The sequence below is a fragment of the Chanodichthys erythropterus genome, chromosome 15 (assembly GCF_024489055.1).
Source record: "Chanodichthys erythropterus isolate Z2021 chromosome 15, ASM2448905v1, whole genome shotgun sequence".
In the NCBI taxonomy this organism is placed as follows: domain Eukaryota; kingdom Metazoa; phylum Chordata; class Actinopteri; order Cypriniformes; family Xenocyprididae; genus Chanodichthys; species Chanodichthys erythropterus.
In genome coordinates, this window is record NC_090235.1 from 35403370 (window position 1) to 35424077 (window position 20708).

General features: G+C 37.2%; 1 protein-coding gene across 1 annotated transcript in view; it reads left to right on the forward strand.

The window, feature by feature from the left end:
* Positions 1-20241, forward strand: part of ptprua (protein tyrosine phosphatase receptor type Ua) — a 320172-nt gene extending 299931 nt beyond the window's left edge. Inside the window, exons 25-30 of the mRNA XM_067411023.1 lie at positions 1580-1729; positions 10710-11024; positions 14643-14768; positions 17653-17804; positions 18436-18571; positions 19787-20241. Of these exons, the coding sequence (XP_067267124.1) occupies positions 1580-1729; positions 10710-11024; positions 14643-14768; positions 17653-17804; positions 18436-18571; positions 19787-19849 (942 nt within the window). The 3' untranslated portion in view covers positions 19850-20241. The remainder of the gene's footprint in view (positions 1-1579; positions 1730-10709; positions 11025-14642; positions 14769-17652; positions 17805-18435; positions 18572-19786) is intronic.
* Positions 20242-20708: the final 467 nt, after the last annotated feature.

Consider the following 20708-nt stretch of genomic DNA (forward strand, 5'->3'; position numbering starts at 1 on the left):
AACACTTTTAAAGACAAAAGAAAGGCCATGAAACACGCCTTGCTGTCTAGACTGCTTTATAATGCATAAGAGATCTCTGCCCTCACTATTACAAACTGCTGCTTATGATATAAGAATTGACTACACCAAGTTGAAAGCCAGTCTAGTGTACTTCCTCAGCAGAGATCAAACAAAACTCATTCCTGACCTTTAACCCTGTGATAAAAGGACAGATGAATGAGTAAAGCAGAATCAAAATTTAGCAGTCTAATTAAGGACACTTATGTCTCTATAATGCTTATTAAATAAGGCAAGCATCACTGTTTCTGTTGTTCATATTTACGGTTACAGATTTTTCTAAATACCTTACTCAATTTAACTTCATTATGCAGTTTGTCCTGAGCAACACCTCAACACCTCCTACATATTTTGCAAAACTCCAAAAATGTACATATACAAACAGTAAAATTCATGGACTTTCCATCTGAAATTAACACTAATGACAAAAACAGCACAACTTTTATTCCTTTAAATACAAATTATTCTTACATGGGCTGATTGTTGATTAATAAAGGCTTATTTTGCACTTTTACCATAGTGCATAATTTATAAACTAATAAATTTTGATATTTGCATCACATAACCATCTCCATATGTACAGTATGACTTTTCTGACATATTAAACTTGCTTGGTAACTAACCTGGTAAAGACTTGTAGAATCAAGCTAAAAAGGCATGGTTGCTTTAGCACAAAGTGTTTTTATCTCATGTTTGCTTTTGTCAACATTATCGATTAGGTTTAGTGTAGGTGGTAGATTGTTTTTAAAACTTTAACCTTTTAACGCTGTACATTTCTTTTCCAGACTATTGTGATACGTACAATAACCAAGTTAATAAAATGTTGCCAGATTCACATTAATTTGTTTTGGATAAAATTAAACACTTTTAACTCTACTCACTGGACATTTCACTGCGAAAATGTCACAAAATCTGCAAGAAGCAACGTAAAATAATTTTGCAGAAATGTCGCCATGGGCATGTTTTTCCAATGAGCCTGGGCTACTTAGGTCAGTAAGCAACCACCCGAACACCCTAGAAACCACATACCTGTAATCTCTAAATACTTTATCTACCCCATTGCAACACTCTGGCAGCCATCTAGAAAACTCATAAAGCCATGGCAGATTGTTTGCATGAGCAAGCATCACTCAAATTTTCTTCAGAAAATTTCTATAATAATTATTTCTAGTATCTCTATAGACAACTATTTTCTTATACCACAATTTCTTTAGTCTTAAGTCATTCCACCGATGGCCATTTGCAGATGAGTGCAAAAGAGTTGTATATCTTTACGTGGGACTATAGATTTGATTGACTTTGACATTTCCCTCCTACACTGCTAAATTAAGCTAATATTTGTCCCCTCAATTAATCTCTCTGACATTTTTGTCACATCGTTTTTAATTAAAGCCAGATAAAAGCAAATAATTGGACATTGCATCTTGTCAGTTTTGACATGACCTCATTTCTTTGAAGCAGTTTTCTGTCTTAGTCTGTCCTGAACTGACTCTTTCTGTGTCAATCTCTCTGTTTGATTTAGGAGCAGTATATATTCATTCATGATGCCATACTAGAGGCCTGTCTGTGTGGAGAGACCGCCATCCCTATTAGTGAGTTTGCACTTACCTATAAAGACATGTTGAGTGTGGATTCTCAGACCAACACCTCTCAACTTCGAGAAGAGTTTCAGGTGAGTCATATTTAGGAGTGAATGAACTGAGGACAAATGACTCAAAAAAAGATTATCCTAACTTTCTGTGGTGGATTTGAAGTGGTTAATGGTTTGTCAAAATTTAAAAAGAAACATACATATACTGATTTTAGTGGGCAGTTGGTTGCAATATTCTTGGAGCTTAGCATGTTTTTAGTTGGTTAGGATTAGTTACGTGTTTTATGGTGGTTAGCTTTTGTTTAAATAAATATCTTATCTTGAAAAAGACATGTTATATTATAACAGATCACTAGTTGTAAAATGTGTTATATTCAGCTGCTTATATGTTCAGATCTTACAACAGATAATTATATCTATAACAGTTGGATTCACTGGTTATATGATTTATCATAGTTCACTGTAAAAAGTTGTAACCTGAATTTGTAAGAGATTTTTCCTACTTGAGCTCATCTTTGAAAATAGTTTCAGGTGAGTACATTTCAGGAGAGAACTGGACCCAGTTACACCACATTCTATTGTGCACACAACCTTTCAACTGAGCAAACTGAGCCAATATCCTTTTTTTTTTTTTAGTTTGAATGGCTGTTTCTCAAGTAGCACTGAGTCATTTTAGAAGTCAACTGTGTACATATATTTGAGTAGCTTTATGAGTTTCAAAGTACCTGCTCCTGTTCCAGGGTCAGTTTATTCACAGCATTCTTACAAAACTGACCCCAGAACTCTTGAATGTTGAATAGAGTCTTTTTTTTTTTGCAAAATCATTCTTTCAAAGGGTGTAGTGTAGAAGAATAAAAGGATGTGTCCTTTTTGTGACACATGAGCTGAGAAAACCATTATTATGCCTATTGCCTATTCTTCTTCTTCTTTTTTTTTAGCAAGTTAATATCCAGCAATATTACTGCTGATTATAGTCTAATTACAGCCTGGCATAATGTTGTGGACTCTGCTAATGCACTGTGGATGGTACTTGTTCAAGTACATTGACTACATCTCATTGCTTAGACCCATCAAGAGATTGTGTCCTGAGATTGGTCCAAGTGGAGGTACTGCTGAAATACACTGACAAATTAAAAAGTTACATATATGCTCTAAAAAATGGATATGAATAAATATGAAAGGATATGAAAACCTCTGACCATACAATGAGACCAAACAAAAATGCATAACCATTTAAGTGAAAAATGATATGAGATCACTGAAACAAGAGATTAAAACATCATACATTATTATTATTATTATTATTATTATTTATAATAATAAAAATATGATATAATATGTTTTGTTTGTATAAATGAATGTATTTATGTTTATTCAGTGGTGTTAAATAAGATTTTTGACTTGTATATGTAGAGCAGTTGTTTGTTAGCTAAAACTACAACTATTAAAATTTATTTTAGTTAATTAAAATAAAGCTTAAATAAAATGTATATAAATACTACATAAAATATTAAGGCAAATTAGAAATGTTACCTTGGCAACAAAATGAAATAAGTTTAATTTAACGTACTAAAATTACTAAAACTAAAATTAAAATTGAAGGGTTTGTTCACCCAAAAATGAAAATTCTGTCATTAATTACCCTCATGTCGTTCCAAACCCGTAAGACTGTAATCTTTGGAACACAAAATAAGATATTTTTGATGAAATCGGAGAGGTATCTGACTCTTCCATAGACAGCAATTTAACTTTCAAGGTCTAGAAAGGTACTAAAGACATCATTAAAACAGTACACATGACTGCAGTGGTTCAAACTTAATTTTATGAAGCAACGATAATACTTTTTGTGCACAAAAACAAAACAAAAATAACTTTATTTAACAATATCATCTCTTCTGTCTCATACTCATACGCGGTTTACATTCAGCGCTTCCAGGTTCTACATCAGAACACTGGCTCAGTATTGGCTGATGCTGTTCACCTGAGCAGCACAATGCATCCGTGCAATGTTGATGCAGGAGCCAGCCAATAATGAGATTCGTCTCAAAAAATATCTTAATGTGTGTTCCGAAGATGAACGAAGGTCTTACGAGTTTGGAACGACATGAGGATGAGAAATTAATGACCGAATTTTCCTTTTTGGGTGAACTAAGCCTTTAAATCAAGCTAAATATAAATGTTTAAAAACAAATTTAAAAAAAATCTAATAGAGAGAATTGCATCATAGTATCATATAGACTTTTTATACTTGATCGAGTAAAATCACCTAGCAACGATCCATAGCACCATATTAACCACCATGCCAATGCCTAGCAATGTGGTTAAAAACTGGAGAGCAATAGTAGCAAAGTTGGTAACATCTGGTAGCACGGTCAAGCACCACTTACATTCTCTTGACAAAATGTAGTTTGTTTGAATTGTATTAATTGTATGGTATTTTCATTAAATTACAATGGCTGTCATAGTGCATGTACAGCAGATTTATGCAAATCATGTTGTTTTGTTTCATCCAGGTTAAGTGCTGCATACTAACTCACAGCTCAAACTCTGATGAAGTCAACCAGCTGTAGCATCTATTTTCGTTCATTTAGAGAGGGTTTAATGAGGTGTTCCCTCATCTTACAGTTCTGCATGTATGTTTTAACATTAAGCTATTAATGGCTTCATGCCTAACGCTCTCATAGTGTCTACCTGTCCTTGTCCTCCTAATCACACAGCTATCCAATGTAATCTTAATAATCATAATTGTAATGTCCCATTTGTGCTGTCAAAACCAATCAGCATTGAAGTACTTTACCCATCAAGTGTAATAATCTGCATAATTCTCAGTTTGATTCATTCACCTCAAGGCTCATAGCATAAGTATTCATATGTGACCAGTCTATCTTATTTTCAGCCATTAAGCTTTTGTAGCCATCCTTTGCCCAAGGCAAAAAAAAAAAAAAAAAAAATATATATATATGAGTAGCTTATATATATATATATATATATATATATATATATATATATATATATATATATATATATATATATATATATATATATATATATATATATATATATATAAGCTACTCATATATATATATATATATTTTTTTTTTTTTTTTTTCTCTGCATCTATCTACTGTTGAGGTCATAATTTAAAATGCACCTTGCAGAATCTGCAAAATGTTAAATGTTAAATAATTAATAATTAATTAAATAAATAAATAAAGCTGTTGTCCATAACTTTTTTTAGTTAAAAATCATCCAAAATAAATTTGAGCAAGTACAGTGACCTCCACAATTATTGGCGCCCTTAGTAATTATGAGCAAAGGCGGCTGTGAAAATAAATCTGCATTGTTTATACTTTTGATCTTTCATTCAAAAAAATCACAAAATTCTAACCTTTCATTGAAGGAAAACAGTTGAAAGTGGGGGGAAACTCACATTATGAAATAAATGTTTTTCTCCAATACATGCTGGCCACAATTATTGGCACCCCTAGAAATTCTTATGAGTAAAATATCTCTGAAGTATATTCCCATTCATATTTACATTTTTAGCACACCAGGGTGATCATGAACATGAAACTGTCCAGCCATGACTTCCTGTTCCACATGTGAATAAACATGAGGAAACACAAAGGCCAAATTCCCTTAAACATTCATCACAATGAGTAAAACTAAAGAATATAGTTCTGATGTGCAGCAAAAGATTGTTGAGCTTCACAAAATAGAAAGTGGCTGTAAGAAAATAGCTAAAGCATTGAAAATCCCCATATCCACTATCAGGGCAATGATTAAGAAGTTCCAATCAACTAAAGATGTTACAAATCTGCCTGGAAGAGGACGTGTTTCTAAATCGTCCTAATGCACAGTGAGGAGGAGAGTTTGAGTGGCCAAAGACTCTCCAAGGATCACAGCTGGAGAATGCAGAGATTAGTTGAGTCTTGAGACTCAGAAAGCCTAAAAAAATGATCAAACAGCACCTACATCCCCACAAGTTGTTCAGGGGGTTTCAAGAAAAATCATCTGCTCTCATCCAGAAACAATCTCCAGCATATTCAGTTGTCAGACATGACTGGAACTTCAAACTGGACCGGTTTCTATGGTCAGATGAAACTAAAAAAGGAGCTTTTTGGCAGCAAACCCACCAGATGGGTTTGGTGCACACATGGATAAAAAGTACTCCATGCCCACGGTTAAATATACTGCTGGATCTTTAATGCTGTGAGCCTATTTTTCTGCTGGAGGTCCCGGACATCTTGTTCAGATACATGGTATCATGGATTCTATCAAATACCAACAGATAAAAAAATCAAAACCTGACTGCTTCTGCTAGAAATCCAATAATGGGCCATGGTTGGATCTTCCATCAGGTCAATGATCCAAAACGAACATCAAATCCAACACAAAAATGGGTCACTGAGCACAAAATGAAGCTTCTGCAATGGCCATCTCAGTCCCCTGACCTGAACCCTATAGAAAATGAGTGGAGTGAACTGAAGAGAAGAAGCACCAACATGGAGCTGGAATCTGAAGGATCTGGAGAGATTCTGCATGAAGGAATGGCCTCTGATCTCTCCTCAAGTGTTCTCCAAACTCATCAGGCATTATAGGTGAAGACTCAGAGCTGTTATCTTGGCAAAAGGAGGTTGCAAAAAGTTTTGAATAAAAGGGTGCCAATAATTGTGGCCAGCGTTTTTTGATTGAAATTGAAATTTTGTGATTTTTTTTTTTAATGAAAGATCAAAAGGATAAACAATGCAGATTTATTTTTCACAGCTGCTTTTGCTCATAATTACTTAGCAGGGGCGTTTCCTCCGAGTAGGCAAGGGAGGCAGTGCCTCCTCAAAAAATAAGATGAGAAAATAATCCATATTACATATAAAACAACACAAATATTACAAATTATGACATTAAAAAGAGCGCAAGTCACGCGTATTTCTTAAGGAACACTGCCCAACAGCGACACCCGCAGGTAAAGTTACACAGAGGAGTCATGCCTCCCTTTCCTCTCATAGGAATCTATAGAAAATCATCAGAACCCCGGCGTGCGGTGGGTTTTTTGGGGGGTAATTAAGAATGAATGGGGGAAAGTCTCGTGAGAGGAGGCAATGTCTCCATCGCGCTATGATTGGATGTAATTGGTTATGATTGGATATGATTGGTTTGTGCGATAAATCCCGCCTCTCGTTGATGTGCGCGTTCCGCGCGTAGGTTTGACTGAACAAATGATGGCGTCAATCGGAAGACTAATCGAAAAGTAAGTAAACAGATCACCCAGTTAGATATATCACTACTTTATGTTACGTCAAAATCAAACTTGAAATGGACTGAAAGCATGATTACTGCGGGGTTTTTTTTAGTGCAATCAGCTTGGTGAAATTAAAAATGCAATTCGTGTCTGTGACAGACGGTGTTAATGGAGCATGACTGATGATCCAAAATATTCTAGGTTGACAATTAAAAAGAAAAACCGCAATAAACAAATAAAATATATTGTTTAAATTATTATTGCCTTTAGTTATTATTTTGGAATGATGTATTATGTAGAAATGCTTAAAACACTTGATGTTTGATGAGATTGACTTGGTTTTGATAAATAGAACATTACATTGTTAATGTAAAATTACAAAATAGAATTGTATTTGGTTTCTTTTTTTTTTTTTTTGATGTACTGTAAAGTAATGTTCATTTAACAAGGAAGATTTGTCAACTTTAAGAGTAATGCACATGAATTTAGAATGATTCATAAAAAAAAATAAAAAAAAAAAATGTGCCATTTCAGAGCACCACTGCACGCCACTGTTACTTAGGGTGCCAATAATTGTGGAGGGCACTGTATATAAACAGCCAGTGTTCAAAACTATCTCCTTACCTTAGCCCTATTCACAACAGTAAGCTTGTAATCATGTTTTCTTATTCGGGTGGTACTGGTAGGTTTCCATGAGAAATTCAAGCATGCTGCCATTCATCTTTGTATCATCTTTGAGTCCCAGCTAGTAGGCTATATCATATGAGGATGCTGCAGGTGGCGGATCATATTTAGCCTTTTCTCACAGCAGCTGGAATAGTTAATCTTATCATTCTGATGGTGGATTGGTATGACAAATGGACAAATAGAGATTAGACTGTACAGAAATTGGAATCTACAGGTAATGCTAATACACACTAAATACACACAGTCATGCAATGCTGATGTTGTTAACATTAACAATTTGAGAACAAAGTATAACAATATTAATAATTTGCATGGTATGATGTGATATGAGCTAAGCCATCGTTAGACATAGTCACCATTGGGTGGGTGATTTATTGTAATGCTTTTTTTTTTTTTTTTTTCTCAGTTGGTCAAAACAAAAGTGGCATATTTGTTACTTGTTCAGATGACATTTTCTGGTGAAAATTCTTATTTTGGTCATATTTCCAAGACTACAATCTGTGATTTCAAAGTACCTGTACAGTATTCACCGGTGCGGTGACTGACAGCCACACATTCTCCTCAGAGCATTAGATTCATCCGCGCCGATGCACAACCCACATAAAGATGATAATTCTGCAAATAACTGCAATTGTATGTTTCAAACAGAGATGGCAACAAAGAGGCAAAACTTACAGACTGCTTAAAAAAGAGGGGTCATAATTTTTCCTCAGTATTTACAGTAGTACTGCCCTGAATAGGCAATTTCACATTTATTTATTTTTTTCCCAGACACCAGACATTTTTTCCAGACACCGAGGTGTTGAGATCCTGGAGCAAGCCGTTCTCTTCCCACATATCGAGTCCCACTGGTCATTATATATTCTTCGATCATGGGACTTAAAGAGAACGGCTATGACATGATGCTCAGGGTTGAAGAGATGCTTGCTGCTTATCTCTCGTCTGATGCTTTATCATCCCCCAACATTACCCACCAAGCCAGTTCGTACAGCATATTCGATGGTGGGTAAGGCATATATGGCAGCAGGGCAGGCGGGCAGGTGGGCACTTGCCTACACACTATGGCAGTGCTTCAAGCATATCAGGCCAACCTGATTGAGGACCTCAACGAGGGGCAAGTTATTAAAGACCTGCACTGGGCTACCAATCTTTCTCTCTGTGCCACGACCTGTGCTATCGGCTACTCAATGGCAGCCATGGTGGCAATGGAGAGGCACCTTTGGTTGAACCTCTCAGGCATCAAGGAGCAGGATAAAGCTTTCTTCCTTAATGCCCCACTCTCGCCTTCTGGTCTCTTAGGCAGAGCTGTCAGCATGGTTGTCGAGATTTCAGGAGGTGAAGAAACAGTGCCGTTTCAGAGGTTCACCTGAGAGAGCCAGGGGGTCGAGACAGCGCTCTCGCCCAAAGTCAACGCAAGAGAATATGGATCTGAGGAACATTCTTCTCTCAACGAAGGCTTCAAGAAAGAGGCCCTGACAGTCAGCTTGGGCCTCTGAGGGTGCCCGCTCCCATGAGAGAGCACAGCACTCCTGCTCCTCCATGGAGACCTCAGGCAATCGATTCGTTAACACCACCACAATCAGCACTTTGGGGCACATCGATTTCCATTGAACCTCAATCACATTGTCTACCTGAAAACGTTGCGGTCATGGGGGGTTCGCCCCTTCTAAGGAGGCTTGTAGAAATATTGTTTTGGTTAAATCTTGCCGTGAATTCGCTTCAGGATACAAAAATAATTCCTCAGAATCGTCCCAATGTCAGCCTGAGAGGCTGATTCCTCTGGTAGATTTTGACAGGCTTCGAGGAAATCTACTAAATGTATCTCAACTTCAGTTTGGGTCCTGCCCACCAAAGTTCAATGAGGGTTTTACCCACTGTTGTGGGCCTCGAGCAGGCTCAGGTTATGGAACAAGAGGTTCAAGCTCTTCTGGCAAAGGAGGCCATGGATCGAATTCCTCCCCCAGAGAGAAACACCAGGTTCTACAGCCGGTATTTTATAGTGCTGTAGAAGGATGGCGGCATGTGTCCCATTATCAATCTTTGACAATTTAACCATTTTCTGAGGAGATAGAGGTTCAAAATTTTGACAACTCCTCTCGTGAGCAAAATCAAGTCCTCAGGCTGGTTTTTCACGATAGATCTGAGGGAGGCATATTTCCATATCCATACTTCCACAGGAAGTTCCTAAAGTTTACTTTCAGGGGCGAAGCCTAATAGTAATAATAATAATAATAATACGTTTTATTTATATAGCACCTTTCCAGTGCTCAAAGATTCTTTACATTACAGTTGAACTTGAAAATAATAACGCTAAAGCAATAAACAGAAAAGACAATAGCAAAGTGAAAAAATGTAATGCAAAAGAAAACATACAAAAAACACCATAGATGTAGAAAATAACTTACAACTGATAAAATTCAGAGAACAGATGGGTTTTGAGTAGTGATTTAAATTCAGAGATATTATTGACACAGCAGAATGATTGAGGGAGAGAATGCCATAATATAGGTGCAGCAACACTGAATGATCTAATCCCTTATGAAGTGAGACGTTACTAAGGGATACTGAGAAGGCCAGAATCGGAGGAATGTACTGAGCAAGTTGGAGTGTAAGGAAGGAGCAGTTCACAGAGGAGCCAAGTTGTGCCAGGTTGTGCTCCCCTCGCAACACTCACGAAATGCATGGATGCAGCTCTGGCCCCTCTAAGACTTCAGGGCATCAAAATTCTCAGTTATATACAGACAACTAGTTGATAGTAGTAGTAGTAGCTCAGTCTCAGGAGATGGCGGCACGGCATCAAGATGTTGTGCTCAATCACATAAAGTGCTTGGGGCTGAGACTATCTATCTATCTATCTAAATCTGCTGTGCTTTTTCAATGTTTTAGTGCCTAAATAATTCTAGATGTCATGAAAATGTAATTCTTTGTTTTTTAATGTATTTCTTTTTACAGCATTTTGCACTTCTTCCATTTTTGCTTTGTTGGTCATTTTTTGCCTCTAGCTATTGCCTGCATAGTTTTATTTCCTCTTTCTCTCATTGTCTCACCTATTTATTTCATTACACATCCTTTAAGTGCATTCAGACACCCCTTGATCCCTTGTCTTTTCTCTTTGTCTGCCTTTTTTCTTTTCAGACTTTAAACTCTGTCACCCCTCACCTGGATGTGGAGGAGTGCAGTGTCTCTCTGCTGCCCCGGAACCGCGAAAAGAACCGGAGCATGGACGTGTTGCCACCCGACCGTGCCCTCGCGTTTCTCGTCTCCACTGAGGGTGAAGGCAACAACTACATAAACGCAGCACTGATGGACAGCTTCCTGCAGCCTGCTGCATTTGTGGTCACCCCTCACCCCCTGCCCACCACCACCGCAGACTTCTGGAGACTTGTATTTGACTACGGCTGTACCTCCATTGTCATGCTCAACCAACTCAACCAGTCCAACTCTGCCTGGGTAAGAGAGCCAGATTAACAGATCAACAACCCACAATGTGCATTGATGCTGTGCAAATTACACAATAGGATTCATTCCTGGAATTATTCTGGTCAGCTTGTACTCTATACTGAACTTTCATGTCCATTACAGTTTTTCATAATCGTTAGGACTATTTTTACAGTGGCGTGCACTTTTGGCCCTTTGATCGCGAAGTGAAAGTGCCCTTTGTCCCCGCATTCCCATTTCTCCCCCCGGAATGCGATTATCTACAGCGGGAGAACAACCCCCGGCCCCCTCAAACAACCCCCACCCCAGAACACGATTTTGTCCCCTCTCGAATCTTTTACAGCATCTTGTGCATGGCACAGCAATGTATAAATGCTGTGATCAATTTAAACAAAGTTGAACTTTTAAAAAACACATCTCTAGACCTTGCATTTTTTGTTCCAACAAAAACTTGCACATTAAAGTTTGTATTTGAATGTAAACATGGACCATGTAAAATACTGCAGTAAATTCTAAACAGTAGAGAGGTGTATTCAAAATTATTCAAAACTTAAATTTGTCAGATATAACTAATGAGGAAAACTATTGCACCAGTTACATTGCAAAATGTATTTCCATATACGAAAGTGGTTTAGATTACAAATAAAAACGTCAGATTTAGTGCAATGTGTAATGTTTTTCATTTTTATCCAAAAAACATTTGTGCCACATGTGAGGAGAGAAAAATCAGGTTTGGGCCACAGACAACTGTGGTGTGAATATAACCTTTACATATTGTAAGACCCCCCCCCCCCCCCCCTCCCCCACACCACCACCCAACCGCCACCCCCCGCGACATTTTGTTTTGAAGTCTTTGAGGGTCAGCCCACCCCCCTAGACCCCATAATTCCCACTCTGGGTGAACAGCATACACACAATGTGCGCTTCATTTGAGACTCCCCACATTGATAATGTGTTTGTCTTGTCTAAATTGCCAATGGAAAGGACAAACTCACCAAGACACCAACCTACTCGTGATTTTCACTCTTCTCCCCCTGCAGGGAACCACTGTGACCCGTTCTCCATGATAAAGCATATCTGGTGCACATTATTTGACTGAATAAAAATTAGAGCTTGTCATCTTTAAGACTCACCTGACAGTACATCTGTATTCATGCTTTTGTGTGAGGTGACCTGCATAAGACAGTTTTATAGTTATTTCTGTTTCTTGTCTACCATCTGATGTGTGAGACTTTTTTTCAGGCATTATTTCACTCGGTTACTCCTCTAACTTTCTAGAAATATCTCTCTGTTCCCTTTCTGCTACATTCACCCTTTTCTAATCTGTCTGAATGTGTTTGTATGAATATTTATCATCTTCCACACCATGTCACTCTGTTAATACGCATCTTTGTGACAAGGATTTATCAATTTCTATCTCATCTATATCAACCTTTCTATCTCACATTGGAAATACATGGCTGAAGCTGTTTCACGCCTGCTCGTTTCAAATAAAACCACTGGATTAGATCTGTCTGCAATAGGCGTGAGTGAAAATTAATTGACACATTGAGCAAATGGTAATCTGGTGGGAGATTGGAATAGAAAATGCAGCCGATATGGAGAAATGAGCAAGGATTATTTTTCTTGGTCAGCCGCAATTGGATTTTCAGTGCTGATTAGCCTATCTCTGGTGTTTCCTTGACTCTATTATCCTTTCACTGTCTATCTTCACCCTTCGCTTAATCGCAAAATGCCCATTTTCTGTCCGTTATCTTTTTTCCTTTTTTAAAAAATACAATTCATACAGATATTGACTTGAACAACAAAACAGGGTGGTAAATAAAAGCTGTTTTGTTTTAAAATATTATTATGCTAATAGGTAACACCTTACAATATGGTTCCATTTTGTTAATATTAGTTAACATGAACTAACAATGAACAATACTTCTAAAGCATTTATTAATCTTATTTACTAATACATTATTAAAATCAAAAGCTGTTTCTATTAATGTTATTTCATGGACCTGAGCTAACACAAGCAAACAATGATCATTTGTATTTAACTGTTAACAAAGATTATTGAATACTGTAACAAATGTATTGCTCATTGTTAATTAATGTTAGTTAATGCATTAATTAACATTATTGTGACCTTATTGTAAAGTATTACCGGATAAGATTTGAAAAACTAAAATGCAGGCTGTACTTTTGTTTATCATTTGACAAGAAAACCATAAAACCTTTGGATAGAACTATCCACCTCTATCCACAACTTTAATTTGGCTTTCTTACTTTAGAGACATTGCCTTGCTGGAGGGCACTACTGGTAAGATCAGTGGTGCAAATGACTGGACTCCTCAGAGCTGAGCAGAAATCACAGAGATGTTGGATATATTAAAACCCAGATTTCCTAAATATGTTTATTTGACCTACCCAATTGCTTTTATTTTAATGTGCCAGTTTTCATGGCATTTGTTTGTATATAGTTCATTGTAATTTTTATTTATGTTCCTTATATGTTTGATTCATGAATTAAAAATTTGTATTATATTACTTTTTTGACGTCAAGATTAGATCACATTGTCAGATATCAAATGGCATAAAAAAAACATGATTCTATTTATAATTTATAAATTCATAATATTTTAATATTTAAAAAAAGATGCACATACATTTTCAATTATGCAATGTTATAACTTGCGAGCTCATATCTGCAGAGAGAGAGGCGCGTTTCAGACAGCGCTCGAACACTGAATTGATTCCTCTTTCACGTTTACTTTCATTTGAACAGACACATACACACAAAATTATGTCAAAATACCTGTCTCTGCAAGTATTCTCTCGGTTATGTCGTTGGCAAACAGTTGAGAAAGAAACCGGATGCGTGTTAGTATATTCAGTCCGTGCGTACATTCTGTCTTAAAGTGACAGCAGCCTAATATTTTTGCTGTTGTTTGTCATTAATGTTAATAAAATAAAATAAAATAAAATAAAATAAAATAAAATAAAACATCATCCTCATCTACCATGTTCGAGAGAAAAGAAGATAGTGAGGAGAGCAAAGTACCAAGCAACATCTCCAGGTGCTCCCTTGAGAACCAGACCAAAAAAGTTATGTACCCCTGGTTATGTAATTTTGGTGTATTGCTCATGTACTGTTTAATTGTATTTTACTGTGTTGTATATGCCTTTTATTATTGTTGTTGTTGTTACTGTTGTTGTATTTTCTTTCATTTTTAGTTGGGCTAACTTGGTTACATTTACATCTGTCTGGATGTTGATTAATGTGCACTGTCCCTAGATAGATAGATGGATAGACAAGACAGACAGACAGACAGACAGACAGACAGACAGGTAGACAGACAGGTAGATAGATAGATAGATAGATAGATAGATAGATAGATAGATAGATAGATAGATAGATAGATAGATAGATAGATAGATAGATAGATAGATAGATAGATAGATAGATAGATAGATAGATAGATAGATAGATAGATAGATAGATAGATAGATAGATAGATAGATAGATAGATAGATAGATAGATAGAATTGATTGATTGATTGATTGATTGATTGATTGATTGATTGATTGATTGATTGATTGATTGATTGATTGATTAGTAATTATTCCTCTCTCTTTCTCAGCCTTGTCTACAGTACTGGCCTGAAACAGGGATGCAGCAGTATGGACCCATGACAGTGGAGCTGCTCTCCAGATCCACTGATGACAATGTTGTCACTCGTCTATTCAGGGTGAACAACATCACACGGGTGAGTCTACAGTGCCATATACATCATCTTCAAATACATCTTATCTCCTATGTGTCAGTGTTAGTGCTGACATTTATTAGATTACCTCATTAAAATCAGACCTCATTAGACACATCACCTGTCTTTTATAATGTCTATCTCTTTTAAAAGACTGGAGATTGTCTGAGTTCAGGGCCACTCCAGAAAGGTTAATTAACTGAGAGGCTAATGGCTAAATGATCTTTTCAGAGACTTGTAGAAAATGAATTCAATACCGATGAAATTAAAGCAACAGTATAAAAGTGTGGTCAGTCTCCATTTCACAAAATAGCACTGGCACTCACTACATTGCTATAATTAGATCTGTTAATTTCTGGTTGGATGTGTGTGCGAGAGAGATAAAGTTATGCATATTGTGTCTTTCTCAGTGTGGTCTGTGCTTCTGATATTGACTTGTCTGAATAAAAAGGCACTTTCTCACACCTCTAGCTGACCTTAGTCCTCTCTGATGGCATCATTGTCAACATCCTGTCTCTTTGAAATCTTGTCCCAAATGTTGCACCTCTCATTGTTCGCCCCCTTTAGCACTCCTGTCAGCCAGGCTGTCAACCTTAAGCCACTTTCCCATTCGTGCCTCTGTCAGTTTGGCTAGCCCCTGTCAGTCCCTATTTCCCTTCTGTCTCTTTGAGACTCTGCAAGCTGGGAAAACACTCCATGTCATTGTCAGAAATTGTCCCATACTGCCTCTTCACAGGACCCCAGAGAGAACTACCCATGTTGGAATGATGATTCTCACTTCTTCAAAAAGGTACAAGGCTGATGCGTAGAGTGCTATTGATAGATCATGTTGCTAAACGGCACCCTCCCCAGACAAAGACAAGCCACATGACAGATTTGTTATTGAGCAATTTAGTTAATTAATGCTCAAAGGATCCAGTCAATGACTTACAATGAGTGTTTGACGTAAAGTAGATGTTCGGATAATAGGATAGGATGAATAGGATACAAAATTGAATGACATTTTTCAGGCATCAGTGAAAGGAGGTGCTTAACCTTGATAATGTTGTTTATGTCAGGAGGTCGACGAAATATTATATAAGTTGTTTTATTTTACATTTATTTTGTATAAGGTTTGACATTTCTCAAACCCTGTTATCAGAATGTAGGACATTATTATTATTATTATTATTATTATTATTAGGGCCAGAGCACCGATGGTGTGAGGACCCTATTGATATTGCTCAGTCAATTCTTCTTTTTCTCCAAAATGAATTGCATTTTTGAGGGCCTAAACATGCTCGAAAACTTATGAAACTTTGCACACGCGTCAGAAGTGGTGAAAATTTAATATGAAAATCTTATATGGGTTTCAGAAGTGTGGCAAAATGACTTGATATCGCCATCTACAAAATTAAAATTAATCAATTAAGCGCCTTTCGCGCTACGTTTCACGTACAAGTATGAAATTCAATAGACACATGTAACAGCCCAATACCTACAAAAAAGTCCCAGAGTGCCAAATCTGAAAACCCAACAGGAAGTGAGATTTTTTTTTTTTTATTTCTCTGCAAAATTTTTGCAGTTTTTGCCAACTCCTCCTAGAGCTTTACAATGTCCGATCTGCTCCAAACTTCACGTTTTATTCGAGTCCTGGACTGAAGACAACTACATGCCAATATTCAGTGTCAATGTTCAAGTGGGCGTGGAGACTGCACGTGTGTGTATAACTTTTGATTGCCCGATGGGACACACTTACAGTTATTATTTTCAGTACTTTGCATTTTAAAATACAGTTCTGGGGTCTGTTCAGTAGTCACTAACTAACAGAAGACACTATTTTAAAATTGTGGTGCTTCTTTAAGTGATAAACAGCAGTTGCAAATGTTGTACAAAATACACATAGCTTACCCATTTTTGCATCAATAAAATGCGCAACACTTTATATTTTACTACCAAATTATATCTAATATATAATTAATTTAACTTACAGTTGTTTGTTTTCCCTGACATCTTATGATTTCGGGGCATGCGAGTTCCCGAACATAATGTGTGATGGGATACGCTTAGCCTCGAATACCACTCAGAAGCGGTATTGTAGATAGTGTGGGTTTAGTGTGCATTAAGGGCACTGCACTTGGGCATTTTTAAGATATAGGATAGTCTTGCACACTTACTTCCTGTCGCGTGCATGAGCTCTCAAGTGGCCAAGACCGCAAGTGTAGGTATTTGGACAAGGCATATTTATCTGCTTAAATGAATATCGCCCACTGTTCACAGTTTTCCTAAGGCCACTGGGTGGCGGTGAGCCCGGGTGTGAGGGCCCTTTCATTGCTGCTTATTATTATTATTATTATTATTATTATTATTATTATTATTAGCAATATCATTTTCAATCAATAAAAACTTTTTTTCTTTTTTTTTTTTTTTTAAGGATATCAGATTGTGTAACAGGGTTGCATGTTTAAAGTATGACTCAATAGGGACTAGGTTTGGAATGCTTATTTATTTATAGTCATTTTTATTTCCCATAAATTACAAAACTTTTTATATTGCAAATTAATAAGTTAATAATTAAAAATACTTTATACTTTAAAATTATATTCATATGCTTTCAAAGTATAGTGTTTCCCCAAAGTTTCTCGGGGAACACAGACGTTTTGTGAGTTAGCGCAAAATGCAACGTTTCTAGGGGAAATGCAAAAGTTTTAAGAGAGAATGCAAAAGCAAGTTTATATTACCATGTCCCTTTAGGGGCTCCATATATGCTACCTCAGAGATATAAACCCTCTTGACTTGAACAGACCAAAATCACCATTTTAATTTCATTTTTTTATGCTATGCATTTTTTAAATAATTTTCTCTTTCTTCTTGTCTTGGTCTCTCTGTCTTTATCGTTCAGTTGCAGGAAGGTCATCTGGTAGTGCGACATTTCCAGTTTCTGCGCTGGTCGGCTTATCGTGAAATCCCAGACTCTAAGAAGGCCTTTCTCAACCTGCTGGCACAAGTGCAGAAGTGGCAGAGGGAATGTGGTGATGGTCGCACTATTGTGCACTGCTTGTAAGTTTCATACGGCTCTGCTTCCAAATGCTAATTGGAGAGCAATTACACTTCATTGTGTTGATTATACAATCCAGGTCTCTTTTGCTCTTGTGCTCCTGCAATTTCTGTGGCCACCCAACAGTGAAAATCTGCATAAACCGCTTACACACCAGCTGCTTTTTCATGTCTTCATTTTTTCTCAGTATTTGACTTCTTGGTGCCCTGGCCTCAGGATACGTACCTGCCACTTGCATGTGTCTGTAGTGTAATACGTCTATCCTCTATTAATGATAGCGTCATATAAACGCACCATATCGGGCTTCAAAGCATCTGTGCTGGGATGCCCTTCTTCTATCAGTAGCCCTAGGGAAATGATCTTAGCTCAGTATTATGTGACATTTTTATTGCATGACTCTTCCCCAGAGCACTCTCATACATTCTATTCCTTCATGTTTAAAAGTATTGCAGATATCTGGCAGCCTGTGGTGGCACAAATATGGCTCATTCACCGCTATCCCCTCCAGTCATCTCTAGTACAATAATCCACATAAGCTTTGAAAGTGTGCTGCACAGATTCCTCTCTTTCATGTGTTACAAGCCACATCTTTTCTTGAAGATGCAAATGAAACAACATATTAATGTCTTTAAGGAATGGTGGGGGACGTAGTGGCACATTCTGCGCTTGCACCATGATAATGGAGATGGTGCATCATCACAATATGGTCGATGTGTTCTACGCCGTCAAGACTCTTCGGAACTCCAAGCCCAACATGGTGGAGTCTATGGTTAGTGTGCTAATTATGTGACGAACTAATTAGTGATGTTTAGATGAGGAAAGTTCACTCTTGCTAATTCCCATACTTAGAACAAACCCCTAACCAATATTTATCACACTTTGACATGGAAATAATTAGTTTTCCCCTGCAGGTATGATACCTCAAGTTGCACTTGAGAAAGAGAGGTTTTTACCTTACTCTGCAATAGATGATAAAACAATCCTATTGACTTGGATTGAAGGAGGGATACAACTGTATAAATAGTCTTGCCAAGTTATAGTTTCCACCATTATCTGATATGAATAACAATGTCTAATTTCCAGTGTTGCCAACTTTTGTAAAAACAATTGATTAATTAAAAGAATTGGTTTTAACGGGTCAAAAACACAAAACAGCATATAAGCTTAAGTTCATAAGACATTTTTCAGACATCCATCTTTCTTTTGTTATTACGAGAAGGTTTTGATGTTGTTAATGACATTCGCACTGATAAGGCCATAACTTGTAACCATAGGCACAGCGATGCGATTCAAGCCATCAGATTCATCTGCTCAGATTAACGGAGTTGAAGCACAATAATTACCAAAAAATGTTCTGCCGCAAGAAACTGGTATCTTTATACTTAAACCACTAGAAGGCCAAAAGTATGGTGGTTGAGAGAGCCCAATGCACTGCAACTAAAGAAAACACATGCGAATAGAAAAAACACTGACAAATTAAGAAAAAATCTTCATCCGTTTGACACACACATGTGATGCAAATACTCGCAGCACAACCAAATACAGAAACATGCTGCAAATAGCACAGTCCACAACAGATATGTTTCATGGGGACCCCAACATGCGATGAACCTGGCTAGGACATGCTTATTTTTTTAATGTCTACTCATCAATGGTGTTGTCAATGACCTGAGTTTTGTTTTTATTTTAATATCCTGATCCTATGTGAGTTGTGAGCATTTGCAGGATGTTTCTGTATTTAGTTGTGTTTTAAGTATTTGCAGCACAGTTGTCAAACTGATGAAGATGTTGAGCTCTCTCGGCCACCGTGCAAAAGTTAAATAGTGTAGTTTTAAATTCCGTAATGAGATTTTTATTATTTAACAATGCGGGCAAACATCACCGACATTTTCTGTAAATGTAAAAACATAGCTGCATTATGAAATTATGATGTAGTTTGTGAATGTCACCAAAGAAACTGATGCAACCTTGATGTTTTTCAAAGGAGCAGTACAGGTTCTGCTACGAGCTGGCTCTGGAGTACCTGGACTGCCTGGAGGTCAGATAACACAAGAGCTCAAGACCTCATCAACACTGGCTTCAACCTCTTCACCTTGCCTCCTCTTTTTCCTTTTGCTTGGGCCAATCCAGCCCATATGAATGAGCTGTTCTGTCCTCCAGTGAGAATGCATATCTACGTCAAGAGTGGGAATGCAAGACTTGGCACATTTCTTTAACCTTCAACCTTTAGTGTCCTCTGTGTACTTTTCGTTTTGGTGTTTTCTCCTCCACTGACTCCCTGTGCCAGATATTCCTGCCAAACCCTTGAGGGAATTGATGAGATTTCAACAGCTTTGAGATTTATGACATACGTCTTTGATCACATGACTGGCTCTGAGCTCCGCCTTTAGGCCTTATACACCATGCAGGAGGAAAACATGCTCAAACCATGTGACTGCAGCGGCGACAACATGGGCGATAACATTATGTTTGTACATTATGTGTATTGTTAAACTCTGTACATGGGGAGGTCTACTGTGATGATTTTACTGGAAAGCACCTTGAATGTGAGGGTGTGATAATTGATGGAGGTTTTCTTTTTTTTTTTTTTTATTGAATTACTTATCTGTATAATTTGTTGATGTTAATCTCCTATCCCAGCTTAATGTGCAGAGACAACTATAAGTGAGCCGTTCATAGGTTGATTCTCCTCAAAAGTGTAACACTGTGGCGCTATCAAAACATTGCTCTGTTTGTTTGAGCATCCCAACACAGCAACATTGACTAAACAAATGGCAGGACTATGTGTTTGGCTGACTAATAACACATGGGAGGTGTTTGGGACAGCTGTTTAAAAACTGAGTTTTCTTGCAAATCTGTTTGGAGATGCTAGTGGTGCAAAAATGACACTCTTCACCTTTAAATCA